This window comes from Hylaeus volcanicus, chromosome 3, assembly GCF_026283585.1.
Source record: "Hylaeus volcanicus isolate JK05 chromosome 3, UHH_iyHylVolc1.0_haploid, whole genome shotgun sequence".
In the NCBI taxonomy this organism is placed as follows: Eukaryota; Metazoa; Arthropoda; class Insecta; order Hymenoptera; family Colletidae; genus Hylaeus; species Hylaeus volcanicus.
Genome location: NC_071978.1, coordinates 28,491,986 through 28,512,960, shown reverse-complemented (window position 1 = coordinate 28,512,960; position 20,975 = coordinate 28,491,986). Strand labels below are relative to the sequence as shown.

At 46.5% G+C, this 20,975-nt stretch overlaps 1 protein-coding gene across 40 annotated transcripts in view; it reads right to left on the bottom strand.

Moving 5' to 3' along the window:
• LOC128874271 (MAP7 domain-containing protein 1) overlaps positions 1 to 20,975 on the bottom strand; it is a 166,231-nt gene that overhangs the window by 21,806 nt on the left and 123,450 nt on the right. For 38 of the 40 annotated variants that reach the window (XM_054118858.1, XM_054118844.1, XM_054118854.1 and 35 more), the window contains one exon: positions 2,064 to 2,132. The exons of the other annotated variants lie outside the window; for them this stretch is intronic. In XM_054118858.1, coding sequence (XP_053974833.1) covers positions 2,064 to 2,132 — 69 coding nt within the window. The remainder of the gene's footprint in view (positions 1 to 2,063; positions 2,133 to 20,975) is intronic. 40 annotated transcript variants of the gene reach the window in all.

Below are 20,975 nucleotides of genomic sequence, written 5' to 3'. Positions count from 1 at the left end.
TCTGGTCGTTGTTTTGCGTGTCACGGCCTTGAACTATTACGAAGTGGCTTTCATGTTCCGCGGATACGCTGAATTTAGTTTCCCCGGGTCGGCTGGATGCGACACGACGCCACCATTCAACGCAACGCGTCAAGTTGCTCGTATTCCATTTTAATGGAGCCACGTCGGAGTCTGTGGGTGACTATCGAAATTGTCCTGGTTTCTGGATCCCAGCCTCCGACGGAGTGTTCTACTAATATTGAACGACCGAACGAGAATCGCGTGTGCCACGATCCTGCGCGACATTGTTTTTGTTTCCTGCCTCGTGGTCCGATAATTGCCCCCAAGTTTAACTTGTCGCTAAATTTCTGCAAGGACGGTTCTAACTGCGTCATCGGCCACGGGAGATCCCCGTGAATTTTACCTCGTTAGTTTAACTTTGTTTCAAGCCTGTAATATTGCGCGCGTGTGGGGAAGGAAGGAAATAATTTATACGATACGTATCAACGAAAGCGGATAACATGGCAAGATCTCGCGGGACTCGTTGCGAAATGGATGTTTCAGGGCTCGGCGATCACCGATCCTTCGTTACCCTTCCGAACAAATGCACCCGTTATTATCAATTTCGATGCTTTTCACGGTTGATCGAATCGCCGGCTTTTGGAGAGAAAGGGGTCCAGCAAGCCGAGCGCGAGATATGGAATTAAAACGTTATTAAATCCATTCGTCGTTTCACAACGAGCACGGGAATTGTGTATGCTATTTGGCGCGGGTCAGATATGTTCACACTTGGGATCCGTGGAGCCCGTGCATTAGAATGTTGCATATAAAATAACAGATTTCGCACAAGTGGAAAGTGGTTCTTCGCGATTTGATAAGCGATATCTTTTTATGGAGTTGCCAAAGTATTTACAGATTTAATTCGTCGTTGTTTCGGTGAAATTTTGTCGGTCAGGTGCTCGTTATAACAGAGTTTCGCTGTGCATTCATTGAAAGCATGAAGCTAGTTCGACACGGTATTGCAGATATTTCGTCAATTGTTTTAGTGCGAATCATCCCGAACAGTGAATTAAACTCACATTCGAGCACCTATGTACGTTCCTTTTGTGCATTCAAATTCAACAGCCATGCCAACTCAATGGCAGCTGTTCGTATTATTATTAGGGTGGACCAAACATTTGTGCGTTTTTTACGTTGCCTCGGTTTCTGCAATTTTTAAACTTCACCGTAACGATACAGCGTATGAGGAATATACAAGTAACAGGGGAACAAACCGTCGGCTTTTGAAATAGATATTTCTTGAATAAAGATATAAATGTATTTCGCGATGATTAAATCGGATGCTTCCCCGTTGAAATGTGTTCCAATAAAATGATAGCGTCCATTATTTGGTGTAGAAAATGGAAACTACGTCAAATGTCGAATACTTGCTCGCGGAATGTTTAATCCTCTGAAAGTTGCAGGTCAAATTCCTGAAACCCTGGAATACTTGGCAGCATAATTGGACGAGCGAATGCATGGAGGTCTGACCTTGTAAAAAGCTCGACTTTCGGCGTGGTTTTCTCAAATTTTTTTTCCCCGCGCATTCGAGAAATTACGCTCTTGCGGACGATCGCTGAACCGAATATCTCTACGAAATATTTTCACTCCTTTTGTCTCACGAATGGAAAATAACGACGATAAAACTTTACGCCAGTTCCCTTTCTATTCGGCAACGAATGGCCGCCTTTGTTCACCGAATTTACAGCCACTGATCAACGAGAAAGGATTCCCCTGGCGTCAACGGAAACATTTTGCGGGCAGCTTTTCGCGAAGAAACGAAAACGAAACGATACACCGTCCCGACGACATGCCATGGAATCTAAAGCATTCCCTCGTCGGCTAAACTATTTACGAACATGCATGAGGTGTGCGCCATCGGCTTTATGATGATCTACAACGTGTGCGCTCGATTCGATACATAAACACGAAAGCGACACATGACATCGCAGCGCTACCCGTGCCTGAAAAGAACGTCGAACGAGTCTGTGCCATAATTTTCTCTAATTTACAGTGATTCGTCGTGCGTTGCTCGAGCTGCTTACCCTTCGTGAGAGAGTGGCGATTGTGTGCAGAACTGGACCTTTGGTTAGTTTCCTCAGAAGCGGCTCCAGCTGCAACAAACAAACGTCCCTCGTTAGGAAAGACATACAAGCCTCTTTCATTCGAATACTTTTGAACCCTATGAATCCGATAATAATTTATCTAGCAACCGCACGTCGTAGCAAAATTAATAGCGGTCAGGAGAAAGTTAACGCGAGGGACTGAAATTATCCTAACGCAGGATCTTCGCTTGTCAAGGCAAACAAGCATGCTTGTCCAGGGGGGGGGGGGGCACTTATCGCTAAAACACGTTGAAAAGTTCCTCGGAAACTAGTTACGCGTTTGCGATTCTGAGCAGACACTCGCGATTCCTTTTCATCGCGCCAGGTCGCGTGTCTCTAAATGCTTCGGAGTAGCGCTTGCGTCAGCCACTCGCCACTATTCATCAAAGTTGTTCAGAAGAGAGTGTGACACTTTGAGATTGTTTCACGCACAGCGGGAGACTAAATTTTTATCCAAAGAGGGCTCAAAGTAAAGGAGACGAAACACCACGCAGTAACAAGATTTCTTTTACATGTTTTCTGTGAATAATTTTATCGAATTTTTGGCCCAACGTTGCACATTAATTAATTTTCGTTTCAACCGCGGCCACATCTGCGGTCATCGAAACCAGCCCGGCCGTAAAGCTCCCGTTTTCATGGCGCGAACCGTGAATTTCGGTCGCAAATCCGTGTCGAATGTCAATAACGTCCACGTGGAAGCGCTGCTCGTTTGCCGTGAACGAACTGCATTGCTCGTCTGGCGTCTTGGCACAGGTGTGCATGCACGCGTGAGCATCATGCTGCGAGCGCCGACAATGGGTGGTCGAACTTCGACATTTCCATGGGCCAACGTTGGCCGTTATGCTCTGCCATTATCGAGACTCCGTTCGCCAAGTAGACTGCGCACGAGTCGCTCTACGCGCGAAGCAAATTGATAATATGGATTCGCGCGAGGTTCGTTGCATTAGGCGGATCGAGCAGAAACTAGAATGCGGAAGATAATAGGAGCCATTGACGTTAGAATTTATCGCGCGATGAGCGGTGCTGGAATCGAATGCGTGGCAAGGCTCGTGTACTAAACGTTGAAACCATCTCGACGCGAATCCCTTTGACGATTCCCCTTCAGGTTCCTGCTTTCTCGTAACAATTCTCTGCGTAGCTACACCTTCGACGTGCAACTATTAACTAGTTGGAGCTCCCCCAAGAATCGTAGATTACGTAACGAAAAAGCTTAACCTACCGCAGATGTAATCCAAACGTTTAATTGAACATGAAAGCGCAGCGTACGCGAGTAGCAAGAAATTGGTTTTGATTAGCATATAGTGGAGTGTTTTAATTTAACTTGTAAACGATGTACCGAGGGGAGAAATAAAATATTCCGATAGATTATTTACTCTCGTAGAGCTTTGCCATTAGGGGTTCGACGCAAAGTTCCTCGGTCTTTTCGCGAGCAACGGAACGGGTGCACCCAAAGGAAGAAAATATTTAGTTAAAAGGGTTGACGTATTTCGCGGCATCCAAGTTTCATATTACGGAAACAGCTTGTCGGCAAATTGCCTGGGAAAGTTGGAAATTCTTTCGGGCCCAAGATGTATGAGCAGGAATTAACGCGACGGCTACCAGGAGGGTGTAAATGATTCCGTGCAGAGCAAATTAGACCTCGGGAACGCCGTCGTGCCGAGGGTGCGATAACGATACAGCAGGGGGCGTATTAAATATTAACCGTAATGCGGTACAAGAAACTTGCCAGCCGCGGACGCCATTGCTCTAAAAGGCGCAAAGAAATTAAATCTTCGATTTTACTTTTACTCCACGCGATATCCGTGTCTTAAATTCGATCTTTCGCGACTCTAGTTGAAATTTGCACCGGTTCTCTCGAGTTATCTGGGTTTAAACTTCGTTTCCTGATTCGCGAGCTTGAATATCGTCAACGGGGGGATCACCGATAAGAGTTGGAGGGACTCCATTAAGGTGAAAATCTCGTCGAGTAAGTGGGCGTGAAGCGATCGTCCCTTGGACGTCCTGTATCCTTCGGGACACCGAGCTCTCTCGAGCCACTGTCCCATTCTCCGTGCTCGAGATCCAAGCTATTAAAACGTCGCTGTCGCGGATCGTCGTGCCGCAATAATGAAAACCGAGAGGCCGTAATTCCGATGAAGACCGAGCCATAATTTCAATGGAGTAACGACGGACGATGAAGATTGTTATTCGCTGGCGACTGAAGTGCCATTACTTTCGTCCCGGAGAATACACGGCTGCGTGTTCATTTCAAAAGAGAGTTACGGCGGTAGCAATTTCTCCAGGAAACGTTTCGTCTGACTCCGAACACAAAACTCGCCAGTTTCTTTCTCCCTGTATATATTATTTTAGCGGTCGTGGTAACCGAATCCAATGACGAGTCATTAATTACATTGGATATTTATCACGAGACACAGACTGCACTTTTCAAAGGAACACATTAGCGAAACGCCTTGCAATTGGAATTCAATCAAATCGATGTAGTGTTGAACAAAGTGAAATCGTTATCGCGCGTCGACGAACAAAGAGAACGATGTCGTCGATGGGGAGCAAGGGGAAGGGATACAGAACGGAAGACAACACCCCGAGGAATAAACATGAGACACGAAAACGTTCGTATAACGAGCACGTTCATTTTAACTTTACATACGAGCATCTCAGCCCCCGACCCTCGCGGTTCTAAATGCAAATATTGATCATGTTATTAGAGGCGTTCAGGAAAAAGAGATTTCTTTAATCCAAGAAAACAATATCTATACTAAACCTGCTTTTCTCGACAATGATTGAAATAGGAAAATAATTAAGCGATCAAACCCTGTATTTCCTTAGGAATTTTATCCAACGGTTCAAGATCCCCCGCAAAAGCTCGTCAAAGACGGGATCTGTGATCCCAGTGAACCTTGTCAGGCTCGTAACTCTCGCGTAACGACAACATCCTCGCGCTCCATAAATTCCCGCCGCGGACGAAAGGATCTCTTACGCCCGCGGCTCGTTCCTGGCCGATCCAGGATCGTCGGATCTGCATTCGCGCGATTCAAATTTACCGAGCCCAGGGAACACGGGCCAAACTATCGAATGTCGCAACGTTCCGCAGTGGTTGGCCTGTTAATGCGAGCGTCGCATGCACGCCATCGCGCCGCGAGAAATTTATCGGGGCCAACGAATGCAACGGGACTCGTGTTCCCTTGGTGTCTCTTAAGAACATCTAACCCTGTTCGCGTGCGTTCGCAGACGATGCCAATTATTCCTTAGCACTCTAACATGCTTAAAAAGCTACCCAGTAAACTCGAAATACTCGTATTTTTATTCTTTGTTCCATTTATCACCCACGGTTGAAAGGAGTAAACGAACAAAGCTCCTACTAATCGAAGTTTTCGCTACCCTCGAAAGACGAACCTCCGATCGCGTTTAAATCGAGAAACAAGCGATGGCCGATCGTCGACGAAACTAATATAGCGTAGGCGCGCCAGTTGATTCTTCGTTTCATTTCCGGAACGAGGAGCGAGTTCATTTACACGTCGTTACGGAGACTCGTGATTATCTCGGCGTGTTCGCGGAGCATACCCGAAATACGTTTCAAAGACCGGAGGAGCAAATATCAACCGTTTTAACTAGTTGGCAAACACGGTCTAACGCGTTTAGCAGGGCGTTAGCCAAACTTGCGGCCTCTGCGAACGCTCCGTTTCAGCTATCCGGGAACGGAACGGCAAAGTACACACAACCGAAGCCCCTGAAGGGACGCGTGATCGATGATTAATTCGGAGACGAGTTCGTGGATCGAGCGTGTGCGGACGAACGTGGGAGAGGGATTTGCTCTCTGTTGTCTTTAGGAATTGTCCCGAATGCAATTATATCACCTTTGCTCACGTGTTTCGCCCTTCAATACCTGTAACGTTGCAACGAACCCGAAGCATGCTTCATTTTTAAATTCAGGGCAAGCGTATCGATCCACTTAATCCCACCAAATATCGTTCTTTGCTTTAATATCACGAAACGAGCCTAAATCTGAAATTCAATAGTCATGAACGTTTCATGTTCTCTCGCAGAGAACCGACTCGTGAGTTTCTCCCGACGATTCAATAGCTATAATAAGAATTCTTCCGGCATGTAAATGATACATCGCCAGCCAAGGACTGAGTATTCTGCCAAGGAACGCCAGCCATATTTCACGTCACAATTTTCTATGCATCCAATCACTCTTGCCGTGCATTTATTTATCAAGGAAACGCGTCATTACCGCGCCAATTGCGTGCAAAGTACACCAAACGGTAATTAGATTGGCCACGGTAACAGGGTTTCCTCTCTTTGCGTTGAAACGTTCGACTCCACCGATGGGCGGGATTGATTTCGATTAAACGCGCTCCATATTTCACGGAACGAAAAAACTCCGACAACCTCCGCAGGGTCGAGGTACCCCTAACGAGCCAAAGTCAGCAAAAATTAATCGATCCCCTAGACGGCCAAGTCGGAAATGCATTTTTTTTCGACCTGAAAACACTGGTACAAAGCCATTACCGTTACGCGGCAATTTTCTCGACAAGCGAGCAGTAACAATTCATCGTCGGGCCAACTCGGTATCGCGTTCTCTGTGGCGTTTTAATCCTGTCAAGATTCGCTATTATCTCTGAATCGTCAGACATCGGATAACGACTATTGCGAACTGCGAAGCAATTAGAGTGCTCGCGCCGTGGATCACCCAACTACCGGTAGGAAGCAATTGTTTCGTAATTCCTGCTTTGCGATGATTTAATTTAATTCTAGAGCACCAACGTCCAAACGTGCAAAGACTAACCTTGTGTTCGCGAAAAGAATCTTCTTCAACTACGTCGCACTTGTTCCTGCATTCGAAGAAGCAAAATCAAGAGAGCAAAACTAAAGATTACTTTCTTACTTTAATTTTTTTTCCGTTCATCTTTTATTCATTATTCGGAACTTTGATCTGGACGGGAAATTTCAAATTCAAACTCGACTTCGTCCATCTCTGGCGTCGACTCGTTGCAATCGAGAAACGCGTCACCGGGATCGATGCGAACTTCTGCGAAACGAATTTTTCGAGGAGCAAAGGAATCGAATGACTCCGACCACCGAACGACGGGAAAAGAAGAGAGAATAACCGCAGCTCGAGCCAACGTAATTATCGCAAAAAATAAAGACGACGCAACAACAGTCCTTCCGTCCTGTTGCATTAATCCAGCGGGCTCGTTGGTTGTCAATCGAAGAAGGGAAAAAACAACATCGACGAAGAAGTTGCTTATCGGGTTGCTCGGAAGCAGCGCGGCTAAAGGAAATTTTAATCAACGAAGAAGGTTCCTCGTCGAGTACAGACCCCTGGCTGCGCGAGTCTCGCTGAAATGACTAGTACGACTGATTAAGCCCCTGTTTATTACGGTCACGTAAACCCGTTATACGAGGTGGACCGCTGGAAGCGGAACAGCTAATCGACATTTATATTTTGAGCAATTTTTTCTTAAGTAACTACGCTGACGTATCAATCCTTAATATTCCATTACTCTCATAAAAAGAAGAATCATCGATAATAAAGGAGACGATTAAATATCCCTGTGTCTGACGGAGCACCTAGAACACAGTGCAGAGGGTCGTAAAACACGAGTCTCGAATTTAATAAAACCAACGTCACGATTGTATACAATTTTAATTTCAAAATCGTTAATTGGTGGTTCGAGTACTTTGCAAACAGATCTGGATGCACTTCAACTCTCCAATCTATCGATTTTCCAATCCGAGCCTGCACGAGAATAATAAAATCGAGTCCAATTCTGCATCAGAGATTAAATCGCGGTCCAATCTCGTATCAATAATATCCTGTATATTCGATAGGATTTAATTGACAAAGTGTTCCATGATGTTTAGACAACCATAAAGTAGTACCATGAAAAAACGTAGTAAAGACGTCACATCGCGAGTTTCGCGACGTTTATCCATGCCAGATGCGTCGGCCGTCAGGCGCAAGCATCTCCGGTGATAAACGATCGGATGGACAGGCCGTATCGCAAGAACGCCAAGATGTCCGTTCCCGGTTGGAACTTTTTAAGCAGGATTTGCCGTGCCCGATACCTGTACCTGACGTTCGTCCAAAGAGTTTCCCCCGCCCCTCTCGCGAAATTGAAATTTTCAATTTCGCTCGAGCAACGAGACACGGGAGAAACAATTACACTTTCGAGTCCCTCGTTAACGGAACACGTTAAAATCGGTTGACAACTGCTTGCGAAAAAAACTACGAATTAACGTCCGCGTGCATTCTTCGATAAGGTTCGTTGGCTCGAAAAGCTCCACCGTTCAGTGTTTACCGAACAGGAACGCACCGACGTTCGGTAAAGTTGCCAACCAAAGTGTAAAAACACTTCCACGAAGTTTAATTCTCGAAGCGCGAAAGATCTTCGTTGATACACCGTATCGTAAACGGATGGTTCGTAAACTGACGCGTGAAACCGAAAAGCAAAGCGACGCGGTCGTAAAAAGTTCGCGACGGTAAATATTTAACTGCGTAAACGATCTCAACGCTTTCTCGGCGCCCCGGCGAAAGCTGTCTCAGTCGTCGGCTCGCGCACGAACACGAGGTGAGGACCTGGCGTAAAACGTTTTCAGGTTGTTACTAATTTATTCAATTAAGCCGACGGGTACCGAGGTATCTGGCTGAAAATATAATAGCTTAGCGAACGCGCGAACTATCAGACGCGGCTGAAGCGCAATTACGGCTTAATTGAATGCACGTCAGTTTCGCGCTCTGATTCGGTTTAATCTTCTGACCACCTGTGTCACGCGACTAAACGCATTGTCTTTCGAGGAGTGGCGAAGTAATTTCATTTGGTAACCAGTCCCGTGGACATTTGATCCCTCCGGCGTATTTGCACCGCGATACCCGCTGCTGGTTCGATTTCTCGTTAATAATTACAGGGAAGAAGGACAGATCATTTTATCGTTACGATTGAGTATCTTTTTCTATAATTATCACCAAAAGACGAATGAAACCGAGCACCAACGGACCGGAAAGAAAAGGGATTCAACGACTTCTGGATTGAAGTCAAGGTAAACGAGTTTTTTTTTCGAAACCGATAGGTCGGAGTTAGAAAACTGTCAGGGATTTCCACTTCGTCGCCAGAAGAGTTATTCGTTACGAAATGAAACCGTGAACACGCGAGAAATAACAACAAGCGTAGAAATCGCTGGCCCGCGCATCGTCGCGTATATTGAAACAAACACGAGCTTAGTCCCGCTCGACGAATTCGAGTCTCCGAACGTATCAGATCCCTCCATTTCACGCTCTCGACGAATCGCGAGCACAAACAGCCACCTATTCAGTCGCGCGTCATCGCCAGCGAAAAAAAAAGGACGGAGGCGTATATTCGTTTGAAATTTCATCGTGAAAAGATAACTCTCTCGCTCTTTTTCTCCCTCTGTTTTGCCTCACAAAGCTGGATTTACACAAAAGCAAAAACGGACTAAATTTTTACGGATTAACCCATTGTGGTCCTATGCCGATCGAGGTTTGACGAAAATACACTGAAATCAGAAAGTTTGGAGAGCAAAGATTTAAAGATCTCTGAATCGAAGATTCGAATGAATAGTTTGTGCGATTACGGAGCGGCAAAAGTGGAAGTCGCGACGAGGCACCGGTAGCTATAGCTGCAGTTCTGCTGTCTGCCTCGCTCCTACTCCTGTCTCTGTTTCTTTTGTCCGCGAAATCCCACACGTGCGACAATATTCACGGATTTACTTTTAAATGGGTTGAAAGCACTCGAGGGTGCGAAAAAACCAACAAAGAAACAGAGCTTTCGGCGGATGGAACGCGGTTCCCTCCGCCACCCACGCGCTTCGCCGCGTCAAAAGCGAGGAAACACCATCGTCGAGTGGCGGCGAACGTATCAAGAGAGCGAACGCGAGATTAAAAGACCTCATCGATTCGTAGAAATTGCTGGAACGTTATTTTCCAGGCGTCTGTATTTTTATTAAAAGGCTAGTTCGATGATTGATTAAAATTACTTTCTATCGACTACCTGGTTCCCAGACAAAACAAAATATCAGGCTCAAAGAAAAATTTCCAAATGTTAGCATGCTTTTCTGGCGTAAGAAGTTCGATTATTACTTTCAATCTTCATACGGCGGAGGTCAGCTTCTCGTTTCCTTCTCAAAGGGAGTTCTCGGCGGGAAAAAGAGAAAATTCTCGATGAGACCGTCCATTACTCGGGGTCCTGTCCCCACAAAGGCGACGTCCCACGCCCCGCTTCTTTTCCCCATCGGTCTCATTCTGTCCCCTTTTGTCGCGGATTTCAATTGGCAAGACGCTACTGTAAGAGGGTCCTTTTTTCTTAGCGCAGCGTCGCGGAGCCAAAATGAGTCTGACTGCCGGCCGAGAATTAGGTCAGTTGATTAAAAAAAGAAAAAAGGAAAAAAAAATGAGAGAGAAAAGGCGAGGGAGAAACTAGCGGCGTGACTATTCATACGAACCCGGTATAAAATTCAATCGGCGGGTTTACATATGCAAATTGCTCGAGTTGTTTCGATGCCGCGACCCACATCTACCGGATCCCCGACCAATCGACGAGTATACGTCAAACGGAGGTAATCGGAAATAAAATGTAGATTTTTCATTCGATTTTATAGCTCCTCTCATTAAATTCTTACGTATTCTGCTGAGTATAAACAAATATTCTATATTTAATTTTTAATTTTCTCGCATGGACGCGCGTGCCTCGAAAGCTTCTCGCAAGCTCTCGCCAGCCGCTCGAAAACGCATTGTTCGTTGTCGCGTGGCTCCTGGTGCGGAGTCCTTTTGTCGTGGCATAATTGCACGGTCAATTGTGTCTGTCCTTTGTACTTGCTCCGTAGATATGCGTTTGACCTCGAACGCTTGTCGGAAATCAGGTCTCCGCGATGCGCGTGAATCTGTACAAAGCCACGGTTCGTCATCTTTGCGAAAAAAAGTTGTTATCCGTCCGATGGCTTCTTAAAGTCTTTGCAGCATCTCTCGACAACGTTCAAATCTCTCGATAGCTTCCAATAGAGCTGAAGGCAAACTTTCTTCGGGGCGAAGACAATACCTCAACCCTGATATCATACAGATGCGACGAAAAAACAAAAAGGACATCGGTTCTCTCTATCGTCGAGATGAATGGGACAACGTAATGTCGCCGATAAAAACGGCTGGTCGCGACAGCAAGGAAAAAGGCGCGCGGTAATTACAGCACAATAAAATCAAGCGCTCAGGCCATAAAGCTGTTCCCAGTTAAGCTCAGCTTTGACCTATAAATCGGAGCTTTCAGAGGGCCGCGCCGAGAATAACGAGGATTCCATAAAGTAGAATTCAATAGGCATTGTTCGCAATTAAGCCCGTGACATAACTATGAGTGTTACAGTTTCTTATATACGAGATACGAAAAATAGCGTTATCGATTATATCATGAGAGGAAAGAATTTAAAGGTTCGCACAGTATGACTAATGCTTTTAGACTGGATACCAGTGGAATATCGTATCCCCGGGAATTTTTGCTAGGAATTTCAATTTCTGAACCGCTGTACAGATTGCTCCCATCTCTCGCGCGGAAGCCTCGATTCACGGCGATCAAGGTCGTATATCAACGGCGAACGAGACCTCCTCGATGATAGGGAACAAGTGGAAAATTTGTCTGGTCATTAGCATCGGATGACGAGGCGTCTGGCGATCCGGCGCGGCGACCAAGTCCATCTGCTGTTCCACCTGCTGTCCGCATCGGCTGACTAATGGTATCAGCGGATCGCAGTCTGTGCGCTGTGTTCCTACGCGTCGATCACTCATACATTTCGACGGGGAACGTCTTGAAAAACGTTGAAAAATTCGAACTCGACTATCCGACTCTTCGCGAGCGATCGTCGGGATTGATTATAGGCTCGAGCAACGTAAGCGGGACACAGCGGGAAAGATTTCCAGCGAACCCGGTCGAAATTCTCTGGACGCGGACATAATTAATTACCGAGGAAAGTAATGCATTACGCATATAAAACGATGAGCGAGAAGCGTCGATAACACTTGCTTCTCAATCTCCATTAGCGGCTCCTTAATTAAATTCTTCATTGACTACGTCAGGATTACGTTGCGTCGTTCATCTGGATCTCGATGGGAATCGTCGCTAGCTTTATATTTATCTCGGCAAAAGCTGACGCGTTCATTTTCCACGATGATCAAAAAATACGACCAGGCCACGATGTAAAAGGAAGACCGACAGCTTGTAAATATGCAGAGTGTATCCACGGAAGTTCGTCAGGCCGGGTTGCCCCTGGCTGGTGGTCGTACACACAATCTACATGTAAATTACACAGCCAATCACCGTGGGCACCGCGTCGCTTGTCCCGATAAAAATCTCAGAAAAGGCAGAACTTTTACAAGATTCACGGTGTGGCTATCGAATATCCCTCTGGGGGTCGTGGGGGCGGGGAAAGGGGGTGAGGGTGATATTCGCAGGGGAAAATACTATCCGAAATGGAAGAGTATCGGACGAGTAGTATCGTGGCTGATTTTACGTACGATTGGATCGCAATATCCCCGAACACAAGACCCCTTTTGCCCTCGACGAATCGTTTACGAGAGTGGAAGCGTCGATACTAATAACCGGGCTCACGGGTCGACGATTCCTGACGCGACGACCGATTGCTCGCGTCGATTTCAGAACAATTCTCACGATTCTGCGAAGATTAAGTCTGTTCCGTAATATTAATTTTAACGAACGTCACGAATATTAGCATTTCTTTCAACATCGTACACTTTCATTGACTAAAGAACGAGATCACGTTTAGAACATTGGTACCATTATTGTGTTAAATAATAAGTATAAGAGTAAAACGGCTGCTGTTTATTTTAAAACAGTGCAGGTTTTTATGCCCGAGCGACTCGCTTTATCGCGTTGCCTCGAATCAGTAGAAGTGGCCGTTACGTGTCAGACCGATGGAATAGACGCGGGCGCCAGAGGAGCTCGCCGCCAAGTAGAATAGTCCAGCAAGGAACGGACAGGGCTGGGAGCAACGCTAATAGAGTAGCGTGAACGCTGGCTACGTTAAACGGACGGGAACACAGTCTGACAGGCGGGATTGGAGAATACCCCCGGTCCGTTATGAAAATTGGCCATCGAGTAGCTGGGAAAATTCATTTTTCCTCCACGGTAACGAGCGTGAGACGGAATCCAAACTGTTAGAAAAAAATTTCGACTGGCATTGTTCGTGTACTCTAACAACTGGATGATGTCAAGCGACGGACGAGGCTACTGACAACGAATTGTTCGTTTCTCTGACAACTTTTAAAGGTTTTGTAGAAGGATATTCGATAGTTTTCTAGATAATTATTATCCTATCTCATTCTCGATATTTTTTTTCCATATTTTTAATACCGACACAGGTACAACTATCTCCCGTTATCGATCAATTACCCGATTTTAATCCAAGTACCACGACAAGTGTCTATCGGCTCACCTCCGGGCTATGTTAACAAGCGACTCACACGTGTTCTGAGTGTCACGTAAACGTTTGCGCATGCAAGTGTGTCCACTCGTGTCAAGCAGAAAGAGCAGCCAAAGGATATCAGGGCAGCAGTCTCAGCTATTATGCGATAGAATTTCATTACAAGTTCCACGTGAACCACGGCAGCCTCCGGGAGCAATACCAGCCGGCATGAAGTTCCAGTCGGCGAAAGCTTCAAACGGGGTCAGTCTGTTATTACACCTCTGATTCTGCTGAACCCAAAATAGCGTAAACGGACCACCGATCGGTCTCCAAGGTACCTCTATACGATGCGGTTGCGGTCTTAGTATTCGACTCTGCTCTAATATTTATTTTGTCCACGACGAAACTTACGATATCACTTGTATCAATACTTTAAAGACACGCAGTATCGAATCTTTGCATCTGACGGCCCCTAGAAGGACAGCGTTCCATTCACAGAGTGGAGGGCGTCTTCATCGGGCAAGTAATAATGTTTTTTTTCGCGACGATGAAAAAACGGTTGACACAGATTGTCGCGAGTCGTCCAGGCGATCGATAAACAGGACTCGAGACTAAACCGCGGTGGCGAATCGCTGCTGGAACGTATGAGAACTTCCCAAAGCGACAACTAACTCACGGAAGCTCACCCAATAATTCGATTCCATTGAAAATATAGTTCGAGTCTCGATGAAAACTCGTTCCGTTCGAGCAACCGGGCAACGCGGAAGCCGGGAAATAGAAAACAAGATCGGGAGCAGGCAGGAAGACCGAGGAAACTTTCCCACGTTCTCGTTAACCGGGGGACATTAATTACGTAGAATTTTTCCTCCAAGTATGAGGAGTTTCGCCTGGTTTACCGCGTTCCGTTCGGAACACCGATCGTATAAGTCCCCTAACAGAACATACGTTCCCCGTATTAGCACAAGTTATGAAACGAAAAGTACCGACAACTTTGATACGAGCGATAAACACATCAATCACCATAAACAAGTTGGAATTTACGATTAACGCGAGCAGATAGCTATCCGCGTCGATCCAGACGGTTTTCCGCTCGAACGAACGGAATATCCAGTTACGAATTTCGCTGGCAAATGATGCGAACGAGACGCGGCTCCGAGCTGACTGGAATAATTGCACGACACCGGTGTGTCTTTTCCATGGAACAGTTGGGCGGAAAACTGCATTGTTTGCGGGCTATTTCGAGAGAAACAGACAGGAAATAGAGGCTCGACAGACGTCGTCGTATAGCGTTGTAATTGCGACTGGAGCGCCTGATAAGGCCGTCTTTTTTACCGAACCTTTTGTGTACCTCGACCAGCTTCCTTGGCAAAACCAACACGCCGAGCAGAAGAATAGGGGACAAAATTAAGACAACCAGACGTAAAGTCCCTTAGAGGATGACCTGGTTCGTCCGTTAACTAATGACGACCAACTCGGTGGACAGCGACGATACCTGGACCGCGAGATTAAAAATTCAGCAGGGCGGAAGAGTGCGCTCCGAACGAGCCAAATCGAACGACGAATGTCTTCCAAGAAATGACTGTCTATTAAATCAATTAAAAATCACCGCTATTCGTTCGACCCGTTATTTTCCTTTGCCATTATTTTGAAACCCGTTCTAACTTTGCTCAACGGCCATTTGTTTCCAGGTGGACGCGCGCCTTCTCGGAAAATGAAACGCCTCGAAGATTCGCAAGAAAATCTCGTTGGAAGAAGGGAGAGAGCGGATCTAACGACCCGTTATTAACGAGGAAAGCAAACTATAATCGGTGAGTGAATACAACAGACTCGTAAATAGAAAACCTTAAAATTTGCTTCTACTACGAATGTTCCCTTCGAAAGCATTCGTGTGCGTAGACGGTGAAACGATTTGTCCCTGTGCGCCAGGGTCGGTCACGCGATCTTTTATTATTAACGTTACGACGCGTTCGTTAGCGCGCTCGCTGGGTTGCATAAATGATTGATAGCTTGAAACAAAAAGAAAGCAACGCTCGGTAATTGTTACACGGAACGCGGCATTACGCTGGGTCGAGTGATAGATAGCCATCGCCTTAGGAGGGGATAGATTTTCGTGGGAATCTGCGTGCAACACCTTCTACCTTCATTTCTCGTCACAATTATTTTGCTAAACCAGGGCAAACGGGTCTATTTATCAAGTTTACGACTCGCTCGCGCCTCTTACACGGCTATCTTTTACGCGGGCGTCGCAATTCCGCGTAAACAGGGCCTCGATCGTTAAGAGGATCAGCTAAATCTGCGGAAAGGTACTTTAATCGTCAGTGCCCCGTTCTCGGACGTTTTATGCATTTTAATCGCCGGCTAATATTGGTCAGCGATTTATTATCGCCGCGCTCGAGACCCTCGCACGCGATCCCGTGCGTTCACCTGTCGTCTGTCCAATCTAACGCAACGTAAACGAACGTGCCTCGAAGGAGCTCGTGGGACGGAATTGGCTGCGAAGCCCTAGGAAACTATTAACACGATAATTACCTGAAAGATTAAAAGTAAATTAAAAGAGCAAGTGGTTTGTTTAGTTCTATCAAAGTAGGCTCCTTCGCTTAACGAACTCCCACGAAAGACTCGCGAGATTTAAGAAGATTTACTTCGTCATTCTTCGGGCCTGCGGACCTTTTCTTCGCTCTCCGAATTCTCCGAATTTTCCACATACTCTCGACGCCCTGGTTTCTCGACGTACACCTCGGTCACTTATTCTTTCGCGGGCTGAGTGTCCGAACTCTACTCCTTCAACATGTCTGACGGTCAACGGACAGCTGCAGACGAGTGTCTTCGAGGAACGTCTTTGAAGTCTGCCGTTGGTTTCAACTGCGTTTCGCCGCGTCAAGTCGACGAGTACTCTCATCAACGTCGTTGCCTCTCACGGTGGGGAAACCCGAGAGCATCGCGAACGACAAGGAATGTTGGGCACGTCGTGAATATCGGGAAACGGGGAACACGCAACCTACACTTCGCGAGTCGGATTTAATTAAAACACCGGGGGAGAAACTGCTCTCCCGCTAAGGACGAAGCTCTCGGGCTTGTTCCCGAGCAGACTGTTTCGCGGTTGATCAACGTCTTGGAAGTAACAAGTGCGAGCAATTTTTCTAGAGGGTCCACAAGTCCCTGAGGACTGTCAGCAAATAGTAGGAGCCACATAGTCGTAAAACGGAAACGGTAGAGCTTGTCGCGCACCCTCCACCGTTCCTGAGAAGATTAATTTTTGATATCTCCCACGTGTTTGCCATTTAATCCTCCTCAACCTGAGGTATATAAACCTGGAACATACCGTTTCTTCTCGATAAGCTGACGAGTAGCCTTATCGGCCGTGGAATTTTGTTTTAAGAACATACTTTGGCCTCTTATTCGACCGTACCCCTTGCGAGAAAGATTTGGTATAATGTTCAGGAACATTATAGAGCTCGCGAGATTACTCCAATTAGTTCAAGTTACTAGTAGATTAACCCTGTACTACAGCGTTCCCCAAAGCGTGCTCCAAGGAGCCCTGGGGCACGCCGAGACCTACCCAGGTGCTCCGCCGGTTCGAACCTACTTTCATAGCCCATAAAATTATCATTCGTTTCATTTCAAGCCCATTCTAGCAGCGAATGTTCAATAATTTCGAACTTTAGTAGCGCAACCTTTGGCATACATCCCAAATTTATTAGCTGTACGTTCGCGACATAGTCGCATCGCGGGAACTGCGAAAACTCGGAAAGACGACCAAGATTCTCCCACGGAATTGGACGTTGTGCAATCCTTTTTCTGGTTCTGCCCTTGACCGCCACGCTACACATCCAAAGCTGCGCCGTGAATTTATGGAGAAAGAACGTCCTAGACCTCGAAACCATAGTCTTCCGAGTGCACTAGCAACATGGACACCGAATTTTTGTTTGCTTTATCACAATCCAAGGTAACCTGGGTACGTTCTTCCTTTGACCAATTTGTCTCTCCGTGATTTAAGTTGGAATTTCTGTGTAAACAATGTTCCTTCATCTGTATAGTATAATCTAAAGTATGTCTACGCGCAAGAAACATCGTTCCAAACAATTTGAAGTTAAATTAGTAGAGATTGCTGCATATCAAAGTTTCAGAATCAGCGTGGAATTAACTTCGCGATATACCTTGGCGAACAATGATACAGTCGTTGCAGAAGCTCTTCGTGTAATTTTCATAAAACGCGTGTATTTCGTGAGCAGCGAGTCGCACGATTTCCTGCAAGTCGGAAAACTACCGCTGGCCGAGAGATTTCTGGGTCATCTCCGATACGTAAATGCCACTAACCAAGGGAAGGAAACTATTAACGAAATGCAGCTTCCATCGGCGATCGATTGGCAACTAAGCGGAGAAGAAGCTTCGCGATTCGCTATGCACCATCTGTTCCTGTTCCCGTGAAATCCGCCCATCCATCTGCAATTAGCAATTACCATAATTGAGGACGGAAGCTTCCTTTGGAAATGAGAAATAGATACAATCTCCGAATGAAATACACGGTAACGCGGGAAATTGATTGCGAAACGTATTGCGAAGTCGTAAGATTATCGCGGGCGCGTGGAAAATGCGAATTGTTCCCAACGAAGGTGAAAATGAATGGGAGAAAAATTTCCATTCCACGTCGAAACATCGCAAAAGGAACGCGTCTTTTTCGTGCAATAATTTGGTGGCTCGTGTTGCTTTAATGGGTCATTGGGTCAACGAGAGCGTACCTGATGAATACTTAAATTTCAATTTGAAGTCTAAACGATCGCTCGCGTTGGATTAAAGCGACATAATGAGAAGTGAGAGGAAATGTTTAAACATCGATAAGAAGAGTTCGTAACGGCTGCTTGGACTTTTAACTCGAGGATGAAGAACACAAATTCCATATGGTACACTCTTCAAAGACGATCGTTTGAAAACAGTACATCGTCCAAAGAAAAAGTCGTTCGTCGTTGGAGCAAATCAAATAATAAGTTCGCAAAGATCGGTTCGCAGGATCTCGCCATCGTGCCTCAATTTAATACCCTGTAGGACCGATGGAAGTTTCGCGCGAGTTTAAACGACAGGAACAGTTTGCGGAGAGGAAATTCTAGGATGATATAACTCAAGTGTTCGGGATCACTGACAAGAAGTTGGTGTGATATATTCCGAACCGTCGTTAAAGACACGTCCGTAACCCTGTTTACAGCGTGGATCGTTAATTAGCATTTGCTACGGTTAATTAGCATTGGAAACGCGATGGAAGATTCTGTTATTCCGAATCGGAGCAAGAAGTTTGCCTCTAACGTTTTCGAGCTGGCGATTAAGGAGGAGAATTGGAACCGACGATTGTTCGTTGACAGAGACCAATCGCTTAACGATCAAATCGTTTTCGAAACGCCAAAATACCGCGGAAGGCTTCGAATGGCGATATCGTTGCCGAATCCATGAATGAGGAAACTCATTTAGCGAGGAATCCAGCCACGCGACCCCATTCACGGGCCGACAATAAAGACATCGCGACGATATAAGTTTAATTGGTGCTCGCGGTGGGTTTGTTCCAATTACCAAGAACGACGGCATTCGTCTACGGAGAGCGCAGACAATTCCAGGTCGACGAACAATAGACGCCATTTTGTTAAAACGCAGAGGTAAAGCGAAGATAGCCCATGCCCAAACTCTCCTACCAACGTTTTCGAAAGAGTCTCAAGAACTTCCAAGATTGGACGCTCGGCACGAGTGGCGAAGCCTTTTAATTTGGCACAATGGCAAGCGACGGAGGAGCGAAAAACGCGGAAACAGTCTCGACGAAGAACGTTTTAGGAACGTCGCTCGTGATTAGTTGGCCGTACGGAATCTCCTATATATCGCCCCGTACTTACTGCCACGGTGCTTCCTACCTCTTTCGCTTCGCCTCGTCGTTCATTCTCGTCGCTTAGGGTCAAATACCTAAACCTTGATAACCCTCTCGATGGATACTCACCTGCAACAGAAAAAGAGACGGGGAAAATTAAACGACTGATGCGATGGGTTCGTGATCGATCGACGCGCGAATGCCCACCCTGCGATAAGCCCTCGGACAAATTATGTTATAAATGACTAATAACATATAAAATTGTAAAAAAATCGCTCAAGTGATAAAGGGGACAAGCATTTTTAAATAAATTGTTTGTTAAAGTATCACAGGATATTCGTAAGTGACGAGTGGAGGAATTCGTGTGTCTTTCCGATGGAAAGGGGGTCGTTTCGCGAAAAGTTTGGAAAGCAGCGTTGTATACGAAAGCAAAGCCGCGAAGAGGGTCTCGAGGGTTTCGAGTTGGCAAGCCGCAAGGCAGCTTCGGCACTTTCGCGGCTGGAGTGTCGCGGCACCGGAAGAAAGGAAAAGGCTTCCCTCTTCACTGTAGGGAGACCTCGCTCGCCTCGAAGAAGCCAGACCGAAGTCAGCAATTCCTATCCGCCCCGCAGACTACCGACTTATTGCTTTCTATCGGCTGAGCAGCCCTCGAAATGACCCCCGAGCTCGTACCTCCTCCTCGAGAGACCGTTCCGACATCTGTTCCAATCCTAGCGATGCTCGGAATCGCGCCGAGGAAAATGACATCGGGAAGTGCCCTCGAGGCTTTATTTTCACTCGTCACGTTTCAACGGTCGTTAACACGGATCCCCGCTCGATGCAGGTGCTGCCCGATAATAAATCGTTGGCACGAGCTTCGAGGCCTTAACCCTTCGCTGCCTGGAGTCTTTTGCATCGGCGTTTTTTACCTGTCTTGTGAACGCTTTTCGTATTTAGAGTCGTCTGTAATAGCACAAATTGTGCCCAAGGCAAATATTGCTAAAAAAACCAGCGAACGCAGCGACGAATATCGATTCTAAGCACATTTTGATAACCAGAGCGATACTCTGACGAGAATTTGCGTGCAAATCCGTCGTCTCTCGAATAACGCAAAGGGTCGCGCAACCCTTGCCCGATCACGCGCGAGACACGACCAGAAGGATTACCTGGGATTGTCGAGGGCGTTTTATTTCCTCGCTCGGGGTTGCTTCGAGGAGGACCTGCCCGCGGAAATCCACCTTGCGTAAATACGCTCCGAAGGACACCTACGCGCAAACACACTTCCACCAGTCCCGTCGGGAAAATTTCTCGGGAAGAAGAATCCGCGTGTCGCGAGCAGACGATCGATCATAATCCCTCCGGCACCAAAGGATGACGGAAACTTCGATAGAATTTCCCAGCGAGTACCTGAAAGCGCAGGCTTGCTATCTCTGCTCCCCTGTGGTCTCCACAGGATAGCCCGGATTCCATTGGCCACACGAACTTCGACGACGGCAAACCAGGAATCAAAGATCGACGACTAGGAGGAATTGTTTGCGAAGGGACGACAAAAGACACGAGACAGTAATTTCAATTACGACCCCTGGCAGAGGTGGCTTGCGCTG